Source organism: Hibiscus syriacus, unplaced genomic scaffold, assembly GCF_006381635.1.
Source record: "Hibiscus syriacus cultivar Baekdansim isolate YM2019G1 unplaced genomic scaffold, ASM638163v2 tig00116959_pilon, whole genome shotgun sequence".
Lineage (NCBI taxonomy): Eukaryota > Viridiplantae > Streptophyta > Magnoliopsida > Malvales > Malvaceae > Hibiscus > Hibiscus syriacus.
In genome coordinates, this window is record NW_024063485.1 from 909,999 (window position 1) to 922,302 (window position 12,304).

Sequence of the window (12,304 nt, forward strand, 5' to 3'; positions counted from 1 at the left end):
ACTGAGATTAGGAGTAAACTAAATCAATGATTCTTTTAATAGTACAGGGTAATTATAAACTAGTACTTATTCAAAATATTTTGTAATCATAACACACATATATCTTACTAACATAACTGTTCTAACTCATCATTTATATCAAAAAACTACATTTATTAATGGGGTAATACCAAAAAATATAATCTAATACTCGATTAAATAATTACTTCGACTCTTATTCTTTTTTTTAATATTTTAACTCTAACGTTTCATTTCGAGACAAAATTACTCTTCTATGAATGAAAATCATTAGTCAATAAATAATTAATACACCAAAACATTAACCAAAATGCTTCAAAAAAAATACTATTTAATCAAATGATAGAAAATGTTAGAGGTATAAATATTTCAAAAAGAAAAAAATAAGAGTCAAAGTGATTATTTTATCAATATTAAGTTTACTTTCTATAAAAGCAAATTATTGCAAATAAATTTCTTGTTGGTGATGTAGGTGAAAATTGTTGGTGAGAACTTATATTATACTTGCAAAAATATCTAAAATAGAACAGTTGATAACATGAATTTGACCTAAAATTTATAGTGGGTTATTTCATCCTCAAATTTTGAGTTTTTATTAAAAAAATAAAAATCTGAATATATATATATATATATATATATATATATATATATATGAATACTAGTTTCCTTAAAATGCGACTTTAACATAGAATTGAGGATTTGGGGTAGTGTTAAGGTTCATGGGTTCTGGCATGCTTCTTTGCCATTTTCCTCTTTAAAAAATCGATTTTCTTCAGGTCAATGGCAGTCTGCAGAAGGCACATAAAAGGCATGAAATGAACCGTTCTTAAAAAATAACATGAAAACATGGTGGTGCTCATTAATGCATGCATACGCATATGAATCACAGGACATAACACTTCGATTAACAAAAACTTCAATCGCACTCGTCGCTTCTCAAGTTTCGAACGCTCATTTCAGTCGTACTTTCCGGGTTTCCCAGCATGGATTCCATGCAACTCCACTATCTACAGCATGAGCCAATGTCAAAAGCAATGATAGAGTCCTTAACAGTTGCATTTTACGTAAATCTTTAAAGCAATATGAATGTGAATCATTTCACTGCGATTGAACAAAGTAAAAGATGTTAGCATATTATAGGATAGATCTGCTACAAACCGAAACCAGAATCCGGTTTCATGAAACAGGGTTTTTGAATGTCCTCCAGCAACAAGAATCTTAAGAGACCGGGTTTTCGAATTTTTCCACAAGCTACAAGAATCTTAAAGCTTTGGCACGATGCATGAACTCGAAAGAATACAAGGGGGTTGGACATTCATCATCCTCGTCCTATTACAATTTATTAAGCTAAAAGAAAGGTGTGAAATTAACTTAATGCAAAAGAGGTTGTTTTTTTTTCTTTTTTTCTCTAACAAATCAAAGGATTCTATAGTTTTAGCAAACACCAAGGACCCTCTTCACATGGACTCACATGATGATTGTTAATGAACACCTTGGTAAGTTTACCTAGTTACTTGCACAACATTCCAAAGGCAAAGCATTGACAGTGGTGGAGCCCACCGTGGATTTTAATAATAAAAATTTTCTTTATTTTTTTACCAATGGCTTCTCTTTCTTCTGCCCTAGTTGTCTTTCTAAATGTATTTTTACCAATGGATTGCAGCCCCTAGCTCTTCTTAAAAGTTGAAAAGCTGATTAAACTATACTATTTTGATGAGGGAATCCGAAAAATCGGTATTATGGGAATGTGGTCCACCGAAATAAAGCCTAAGCTGTATAGTTACAAAAGATTTATTTATTCATTGATCATGGAGAATCATGCATCAGCGATTGAAATTTGAGAGCATGTTCACTTTCCAAGTCTAAAATGCTTAATAATTTTATTTCCTGCATGTACCTGTCGTGGGGTACATGGCACCATCAGTGAATTAGTGCCATTTGACCTAACTTTCAAAAGGTTCCACCTCCTAGCTGGTTAGATGATCTAATATCATTTCGAGTTTCCAATCAAAGAACGACAAATTCATCCCATTGAACACCACGTCCAGTCCATTGATGAACATTTCCACATACTCTATTAAAGCAGGAATATTTTAATGCACTCACTAGTTTGCTTTTCCTGATGAATCACTATTTTTGATGCAATCCTTCAATTGTAAAAAGGTCACCAGCTACAATATTCATCTCCTGAAGGAGACATATAAACTAGAAAAGCAAATTAAAACGAAAGAGTCTACTCAAAGAAAGAGCCAAATTGACTAAACCATTCCAATAGCTACCGCCCTGTCAATTTTTATCGAACAGCAATCTTTTAGTATCCGTACATGGAAGAAAGATTCAAATAAATGATTCATCAGCTCCTCATGTATGGAGGCTAAAGATTGTTGCTCAACAAAAACAGAAAATTGAAGGGAAAAAAGGAGTGCAAATTATATACTGAAGATTTATATCTATAGTTCTACACTGTCCATACCTATAGTTCTCCAAAGTTCTAATTGTAGTTTTAATTATAGAGTTAAAATCAAAATACAACTTTGATGGGACCCATCCATGTATGATATATATCTATAGTTCTAACACAGTCCAACTTATACACCGAAGATTTGAAGTCAAAGAATTAACCATCAAGTTGTTATCTCTCCCTTACCGTTGATTACTTCAGCAGATTATCAATCAATAGATACTGATAAATGGATAATTATGCATCCAGGGACATAGTTTTAAGGCACTAGAGTGGACTATCACGTATATGTAAAACTAATTTTTGATTAACAACAATAATAATTAACTTGTCATGATCCATATCTAGGAAGAAGTCGGTGGAAGGTCCTTTAAGTTCGGTGACTGGCTATTGGTATATAAGGCACAAAATTTCTTTCAATCCTAATATGAACCTTAGTAAGCAAGCTAGATTAATTTAATTTTCTTTCGTTAGCATTTAGGGGTGCTTAAATATGGAAAGATTACAAGAAACAAATATCCATTTTGTCTTAATGTTTTGCAGATTTCACGGCTCTTCAATCCCAGATTTTAAACGTTATAAAGCTAGATATGTTGCATGTAGGCATACTCAAATAGAAACTACAGCCTTCATTAAAATAACATCTCACTTCCATAAGAAATATGAAGGAAAAAGAGACGAACAATAAAATACAAAACAAAAGCTAATATTTACGGTAATAAACAGGTTCTTTCGAGATATATATTTATATTGGAACTTCCATATAAGTGATTCAAAACCATTGTATTGGAAAATAATGGAATGTTAAATCTTACCACCGATTGCATAAATAAAGGACAGGATTTCAATCTTTTGCTCTTGCATTCTCCAGATAACTGTTGCATAATAATGCAGGAATTGTAGAGCTCTGCTTATTATTATCCATAAAGCATGCTGGAAATAATTGAATGCAGGCGGGAGGGGGGACCATTAACATATTGAAAAGTGTGGGGGCACATTGATATTTTCCCCCAGATAGAGTGCAGAAACGGACAATTGTAGGAGAGGGCAAAAGATGGGTTAATGACACCTATTTCAAGGAAAAGGGTCCCACTCAATGAAAGCAGATCTAGTTGACAATCCGACTGATTAAGAACTTGCCTACCACATGTTTCATGATGTGAGCATCTTAGCTACTAGACCCCCCTAAAATCCCGCCAGTATTTCGGGGTTAGCTCGAACACTGTCCAATGCTTCATGAAGTTTTCCATGTATATTTCTAAACTTGGTATTTGATAACAGTCATTAGTTTCTCTTTCAAGGTTAGACAAACGCATCCGAAAGCATCAATGGTCAAAATTTAAGGAAAACGTAATGCTAACAAGACAAAAATGAATGCACAAAAAAGAAGAAAACGTAACAAAAATGAATGCATGGGGTCGGACTATGGTACTCTTATTAAAGAATTCAGTTCAATAACTGACATCAAGACTCCAGATGCATGCATACCAGAAATGGTGGTATTGACCTTAATTTCATACATAACGCAAGACATGAATGCCCCTTCAGTCCGTCCCCTGCAAATAGTATTTTTTTTCTTTTAAGGGAAGGGGTGATGGTGCATTCATATCTTGTTTTATGCATGAAACTAAGGTCAACTTGCCACACTCTATATGCATGCATCTTGCTTCTTGCCTCTTGACATGAGTAAACTGCAATAAAGAAAGGGAGGCAAAATAGTTCTGTTGGTTGGAAGCATTTAATATTTTATTCAATTTCATTTTGTTTCCAGGAGTAAAACATCAGCAATTTTGATCTTATAGATAATTGAATATCCTAATGTTGACCAAAACATTAAAATAATTCATCAGTGAGAATATTACTACTTATGGTTACAGAAGCAAAAGTTAAAGTACGATAAAAGGAACAAAATGCTACAGAATGACGCTACTGAAAGAAAGATCAAGTGAGAAACCATGATCAAATGGAAGCATTACCAGTAAGTGGCATACCCTGCTGCAGATCCTAAATATAGAGGAAGGACAAGTTTTCTGCACTGGTTTTCACCATTTATCAAGTTCATGCTCAGAATAAGCTCAACGTACATTCTACTGCTAATTTTCCGAAAGTCAAACATACCTTTTCTTTTCATTTTCTAGATACAAAGAGAAATCTACATGGTGCACCTGCTCCAAAAATTACCTGATCAACCTACCAAGGTAGCCAGTATTTACTAATTTATTTCTCAATCTTAAGAGTTGTGACAGCATAGCCAGTGGATACAACTTACATGAAAATGAAAACTGTGAGGCATTCTAGATTTTTACTTCTTTATCATTTATTTATTTTTATTAGGGGCAAGGTTTTCCGTGTTTGAACCTGGGGCCTATTGTCAAAGTAAGTCATTTACCACTGCACTTATTAAAGCTAGTTGATGAAATTCTAGCTTATTGGTTGGCCATGTGAATATATAAATGAGACTGAGAAACAAACCGAATTCAATTCTGCATCCCCATGTGCATGTACCTGCATAGCTGAAGACAATGGCATGTGCATATGCAATATGCTACATGTATTGGTCTAAACTTAGCATTCACTAGCCTATTCCATCTTGACAGAGATTCAAGAGGAATGATCAAGGTTAGTGTTATGGATGAGGGACTCTTATTATTCTTAGGATAAGTTACTTTGAAGTGCCACATGTTAATCATAGGCTACTCTAACGGCAGAAATCGTAACAAGGGGAAAGAGAAGATCTCCCTACAAATCATCTTGTGACTCAATCCTTAACTTGTGAACATAAAAGTTAGGCTTATCAGTATGATTATGTAAAGATAAGTGTCCAAGGCCCTAAAATCGGATTTGTCTTGACTGAGGACTTATTTATTTGACATATGAATAAACGATACAAAACATTAGTTATATTATATACTCTGAAAGGTTCAGATAACTTCATGTTTTGTTCTCCATGCAATTGGACTGGAGATATCATTTTGCAGGGTCAGAACCGTCGCAACAGATTTAGGATGTCTTATGGGAAACATGATAACTGAATCTCAATAATTTATTCAATGTACAATGCCCTCTACATGAAATTGTAAACCAAAACAAGCATAAACAGAGATAAGAAAAGTCCATCAGCAATTTCCTTCAGCTTGTTCCAAAAATCAAAAGGAATCCGAAACTCATACAAGTTATTTTGTTGGTATTCTGATAAGAGAAATTTATCACCGTAAGCTATATGGAGATAATAACGAATATGCACGTCTAGTGATTCACCAAAAGAACAGAAGAGGAAAAATGTCTCTTCAAACAATACCTCAAGTAGAGCTGCTGACCAATAAATTTATGCAGGCTTCTGGAATTTACCATGTACCCATACTCTTTTCATGCTCTTCCCATTTCGACGATTCACAGACTTCACACAACAATATTCAATCTCAAGCTGCAAGTGCAAAATAAGATAACATTCAATACCACTAGCAGTCAAAACAGAAACTTCTTGAAGATTGTTATCTTTAGATATGAAAATAAATTATAAATCAAATAATTCCGTTCCCTGGATACCCAAGCAAGAAGGTTCTATTCTCTCTTTGATACAATGAGTCAGGCAAACAATACACAAGTGCACAAGAGACCATTCGAGACTGAGATTTATGAAGCAAAAATCAAACCATTGGTGATGAAGCATATTATATCTTATACCTCAATGAAGCCAGCACAAATAAAGAGATTTCTGACAGTATCTAGACAGAAAAAATATGAATGGGTGCCATCTGAGCGCGTGTATTCCCTGAACCCAACTCTTTGGTCTGCTTCAAATCTCAGCATGGTCATATCATAGAGACCTGGATTTCATCAAACCGAAGCTTTTGTAAACTGATTCTGGCAACACATTTGGCTAGAAAATACAAGGCCTGATGATAAACTATATTACGGTCAAATATATTACGATATTTTAAAACATCAGCATTGTCAATTGTTGATTAATACCATAGTCCCTAAATAAGAGCATGCCACCAGGCTTTAAGACAGAAAAGCACTCTCTGAGAGCTGTTGGCATTATTTGGAACGGTACTGCTGATAATGTGAATATCTGACACGTTATGTAGCAAAGAAAACATATCAAAATCCATATACCATAGACTCAATCGTATTTTATATCTATTTTTCAAATAGTATAATAATTTCAGGATAATATTTTTTTAAAAGGGGGAAGATACAGGTCTCAGCATAGGACTTGTGCAGAAAAGGATATCGGAAATATATGTAATTAGAAATGTTAGAAGAACTATATAATATAAGTGGCAGTCCACCACCATTTCCTAAGACATGTATTCAATTTGCAGACTAATCATGACATTCTGCACCAATACATGTCAATCCAGCACCAATTTAACGACAAGAGGTGAACTTTCAGAAACATATGCAAAAATACATAAACTTGAAGGAAAATAGAAGAAGAGTATATTCAACCACAAATTCTTCTAAATGATGGCATGCTTTGTTTCCCTGGCTAGTTTCCTGTCACAAACTCAGTCGTGCTCTTATCTTTCCAGCATTGTAGGTTACAATCCTCTTTTTCATTTTTTCTTCTTTTACTAATATTTATTGGACGATTTATCGAATCAATGTGATAACTTTCAAACATGGACAATGTAAATTATTTTTACTTCAAAGAAAATTAAGATTTCTGTAAAATATTAGGAAGAGAATGTTTTCTAGTATTCTATTCATCAATGATTCAACATTATGGGTATATATACAAGTAATATCCTACATTAACTACAATATATATCAACCCAAAGATTAGCCTATAAATCTGAAACAATATCTAATAACATCAACTATCAAGGCATTGATGACAAGATGCATACCAAAGTAATAAAGTCCACACCACCAATGCAAGAACTTCTTTCTCCCATTGACAGTGAATCAGTTTCAAGGGTTCTTTCTTCTCTGACATCTTGGAAGGAAAAAAACAAGATATCAAGCCATGGAAGCAGGACCAATGTAAGAAACAGGAAAGATGGCTACCTGAAATGCAGTTTGGATTCTTTTCTCCAAAATTTTCTCTGCAATAATCACAAGCCAACCACTTTGGAAACCCAGTTGTTGCAAAATCACAATAGAATGGGCAGAAACGATGCTCAACTAATGCTACATTACTAGCAACTACAAACTCTTTAGCTCTCTGTAGGGTCTCGTTGCTACAATCGCATGCATATAGAATAATTTTGTCATTGCCTCTGGATAAACATATGGAGGGTCTAAGTATAAAAGAAAGATAATTCACCATTATTCAATATTACTGCTCATCTCTAATTTCTCAATCCTGCAAGATTGATCTTCAACACAAAACTTTAAAGAAAACAACCTCAACTAAACCGAAGTGATTAGTTTAGATTAGCTGCTACCATGGATAAAACAAGTTAAAAGTAAACATAATTTGTTCAATTAACTTCATAAACCTTGAAACATTCGTTCAACAATGTTAGTAAACCATTAACCTTTCTTTAATAACCAAAGAAACCAATGGGGTTGTAATATCATCACCATAAAAAAATCAGTTTCCACTAAACCAGATAGTTAAGAATATAGTACAACTATCAAAATTTATTCAATTATAACAAGAAGTAGAAAAAGCATATAAAACATTTGCACAAATGATCACTTTACCCCCTATTTCTCTTGGCATTTCATCCTCATGTTTCAATTTTTAGTCAAAATGGCAAAAATTGCCTCGGATCGGTCGACACATGTTGATTACGTGACATTTTCACATGTGCCAAAAAAAGAGGATAATTTAGTGGTTACCGCAATATAGGAAGCGCAGTACTGCCATTTCCACAGCCAACCTCTAAAACCTTAGAATCATCTCCACAAGAAACCAGCTCTGGAAATTCTTTCAACAAGTACCTCCTCTCCTGTATCAACAAAGTACCCATTTAAGCTCACACAAAGTAGAACTAAAAAAATAAAATACCCAGAAATAAAATGAAGCAAAGATTGGATTTTTTTATTGTTATAGACAAACCAACCTTGAAGAATTTGCCAGAAGAGTGTTGAATGTGAAAGCTTTGCCATGCTTTTATTGGATCTTTTGAAACCTGTTGCTGCGGTTGTGGGGAAACGAAAGGGAGAAGATGGTAGGTAAGAGAAGGATCGGTTTCTATTTCTTGTCGGAGTGTTTCCCAGTCGAAGTCTTTGGAATGGTACTCTGCAGCTTCTGCTGCCGATACGCTCATTTTCTTGTCTTCAAAACTGTCTCGTAGGTTCAAAGTTTTGTGGTTTCATGCAACCACATGTAGGGTTTTTGGTCTCAAATTAAATGTTTGTCTCCAGCACAATTTGGGCCCTCTAGATTTCAATTTTTTTTCTCTTCTTTTTACCAGGAGCAAACGTACTCTATAAATTTAAAGATTAGGGATATATTATGAAACAAAATTGGAATTAAATGTTTCTCTTCTTTAAGATCATTTGTAAAATTATTTTTTTAATATGTTCCTAAGTATATTTGATTCTATGTCACATAATTAAGTCAAATAGAAATATACATTCTACTAAAAATTATTTTCTCCATCGTACTAAATATATCTATTATTGACTTTTAAAAAGTCAAAATCTTTAACTTTGACCATGGTTATTTTAAAGATTTTAAACGATTAATTTTTATAAAATAGATATTTAAAAATTAATTGATTTAAGAATCTTAAAATATATTTTCATATTTTTATCAATAATAAATTTTAAATAATAATGAATTAAAATGTTTTACATTGTTTGTTTTTATCAACAATAATATTTTCATATCTAAAAATGAATTAAAAAAAGTTGACAAAAAAATCAACCGTGAATATATTTAGGGTTTGTTTGTTTCACTTAAAATAGTTTCTGGAAAATGAATTTTGGAAAATGAATTAAATTTCCAGAAAACATTTTACATTGTTTGGATGTTGCATTGTAAAATGTTTTACACTGTTTGGTTAGTTTTTCTGAAAACAATTTACGGAATCTATTTTTTTAAAATGTAGATTTTTATATTTTTCTTGTTATTTATGTAACAACCCGAAAATTTCAAAATAATATTTAATTGGGAATTGAGGTTTTAATTGTGAAAATTGGTAATTTTTTGGGGGCTAAATTAAAAGATTTTAATACTTGTAGCTTGTTTTAGAGTTAAAGAAAATTTAGGGACCAAGCCCTGAATTTACCCTAAAATGTTAGGTATGTTTGGGTTATAAACAGAAAACCACGCCCAAATTTCCCTTCCCCTACGTCAACTTCCGACGACGATCCCGACACCGTCCGAATTCCGATCGTCGTTTTAAAACCACCATCGTGTTCATCATAGAGCGAGGAACAAACCCTTCAATTTAATTGAAGCAAAACGCTGCCAAACGCCGTGAATTTTAAGTCAAAGCATCGATATTTTTTTTAGCTCAATCGCCTAGAAAATCCTAAATTCATAGCTGATCGTTGCTCCGTTTACGACACCTCCTGCACCATCGTGTTTCTTGTGTCGTTTCGAGTCCGCCGTTGTCATCCTTGGTCTCCGTCGACGGTGGCGCGTGAGGAGGTGGAGCAGTCAAAGATTCGGCCGTGTTGAAATCGAGCTCTCCGCCGTTCAAAAATTTGAACCGATCTTTGTAAGTATCTTGAAATCGCTCAAAATAATTTTTAGAAATTTTTCCATGATTTTTAGAGCCCCGGAGGAGGTCCCCACACGCTACACGCGCCGCCGTAGGGCGAGTGAATAACTGGAAAATCGGTTTGACCGGTCTGAACCGGTCCGACCTGACCGTTGACCGTTGACCATTGTTGACTTCCTTTAACCAGAACTTTGACCGGCTATTAAACGATCGTTAATCTTTTCCGAGTATACCTATCCTGACAGTTTTTGACATTCCGAATCTGTTTTTGGGGTCCGTTTCGCCAAATTCGAACCCGAAAGTCTCCGAATTATCAGTCAAACCCTTTGACTTTGACTTTGCCCAAGAATTCAAATTTCCGAAAGGTCATATTTTATGTTTTTCGACGTCCTGAATCTGATTCCGAAGTCTGTTTTGCCAAATTCTGACCTGAAATCCCCGAATCGAGCTTGTGAACCCAAAAATGCTTAGTATTTTAGTATTTTGATTATTTATTTGAGATATGGTTAATGAATTGATTAAGTAAGATATTTTATGAAGGTACTCGTGTTTCACTTGAGCAAGGATCAGTCAGGTCCGGTGTTGTCTGTTCGTCAGATCAGTCCGAACTGCGTATTACAAGAATTACCCGTAGATTTCCGTATATTATTTAAGTAAAGATTAAGATTATTTTTTATTAGAATTCCAATAAGGATTTTTCCAATTCGTAGGATCTAACGCTGTAGCAGAGCGTGATCGACAAACCCCGTAGTAGGCTTCCCTATCCGATTTCTCAGACTGTTACAGGTGTGTTTCCTGATAGTGTTATATTATTGTTTTAAAGTATATAAAAATCTGAATACTGTGTATCTGATTTCTGATTTACTGCATATTTCTGATATGATTTCTGGTTACGGTATTTATTCTATTTTCTGAATACTGATTACCCAACATCTGAATTACCATACATTACTGATTTGATTTTTGATTTTTGATTTCTGTATTTCTGTTTATGGTTTTCAAGCTTGAAATATTCTTATGTTTTTAAAGAATTATTCATTGTTTTATACGAATACATTCATGTTCATTTCTATCATTGGGGGGGAAAATATTGTTGGAGGAAGATTACTGCAGGCTCCTCGGTTGTGTGCTCAGGGCCTTACTGTTACTGGTTGTGCGGGGTGTATGGTTCTAGGGAACCTACACAAACAGATTGTGAAAGGATGGGGGTAGTGTTCATGTTTTCAAAACATGTGCATAAACAAATTTTATTAAAATATTTCGTTAGTATGTTTTTATACACTGTTTGGAGCACACTGGGCTTTTTAGCTCATTTTGTAAATTTTAACCTTTTTCAGATAACAGCAGACCGTAAGCTAGCAGATTTGGCATCAGGAGAAATCAACTACTTTATTTTATACGAACATATATTTCTATATGTTTTTCGGTTATGTTTGGTGACATGTATTTTATTATCGTTTTGGATATATCGGTATTACTGCTATTTTGTTATGTATTATATATATAAATATTTTATAAGTTGTTTTAAATATAAAGGAATCTCTGAATGGGACATGTGCCTCGCTTAGGTTTAGGTCTAACGTTTAGGCCGGGTCTAGAGGGTTACATTTGGTGGTATCAGAGCTTTCGGTTTTAAACAATCGGACTGTATATGGGTCCTAAACTTTGGATTTTTAAGAAATTAAAAAAAAATGTCACCTTATTTTATAATTTAAAGTTTTCTCGAGATCCCTGATGCTAATCTGATATATGTTTCAAATTCATTCTGTAGAGCCTTATAGATCCAACGATAAATGCTGCTAGAGGTCGTAGGACAGGACGTGGACGTGGTAGAGGGCAAGTCGCTCGACCTTCTATTACGATAGACGATCCGATGTCACCACTTGATCCTCCTGTTCCACAAGTAGATCCGACTCTTTCTCATGATGATCAGTTTATTTCTGTGAGAGACCCTCCTGTCACTGAAGATGAGGATACTGAGATGAATGAAGACGCCATTAATAGAGCTATCTTCCGTATGTTTCAGAGAGCCGCTAGAGCCCCTAGTAACATGACTGCAGTGGAGATTTCAAATTCTTTGGTCGCTGCTGGTGTAATTCCATTCGAGGGTATTACTGGTGGACCTTCGACAGACGCTGAGTATTGGCTGGAAGACACAGAGAGAATTATGGATGAGATGGACCTCAGACCTGAG

General features: G+C 34.3%; 1 protein-coding gene across 2 annotated transcripts; it reads right to left on the reverse strand.

Moving 5' to 3' along the window:
* Positions 1–5,276: 5,276 nt before the first annotated feature.
* LOC120189716 (tRNA N(3)-methylcytidine methyltransferase METTL6-like) lies at positions 5,277–8,750 on the reverse strand. 2 transcript variants are annotated; one of them, XM_039192927.1, is made up of 8 exons: positions 8,500–8,749; positions 8,276–8,385; positions 7,496–7,707; positions 7,336–7,424; positions 6,452–6,554; positions 6,164–6,306; positions 5,778–5,903; positions 5,277–5,668 (listed from the first exon to the last, which is right to left on the reverse strand). In XM_039192927.1, exons 1-7 carry the CDS (start codon positions 8,704–8,706, stop codon positions 5,805–5,807), a joined length of 963 nt encoding a protein of 320 aa, XP_039048858.1. In that variant the 5' UTR covers positions 8,707–8,749; the 3' UTR covers positions 5,277–5,668; positions 5,778–5,804. The 2 variants fall into 2 exon arrangements, with proteins under 2 accessions (XP_039048858.1, XP_039048857.1); XM_039192926.1 differs by lacking the exon at positions 5,277–5,668 and having other exon boundaries at positions 8,500–8,750.
* Positions 8,751–12,304: the final 3,554 nt, after the last annotated feature.

Excerpts from the sequence above, each read along its gene's own strand:
- LOC120189716 (XM_039192927.1), bottom strand. The coding sequence starts at position 8,706 with ATGAGCGTATCGGCAGCAGAAGCTGCAGAGTACCATTCCAAAGACTTC. Across the intron at positions 7,708-8,275 it reads ACTGCGCTTCCTATATTGCG|AGGCAATGACAAAATTATTC; the intron begins GTAACCACTAAA and ends ATGTTTATCCAG. Across the intron at positions 6,555-7,335 it reads GTGTGGACTTTATTACTTTG|ATATTCACATTATCAGCAGT; the intron begins GTATGCATCTTG and ends ATAACGTGTCAG.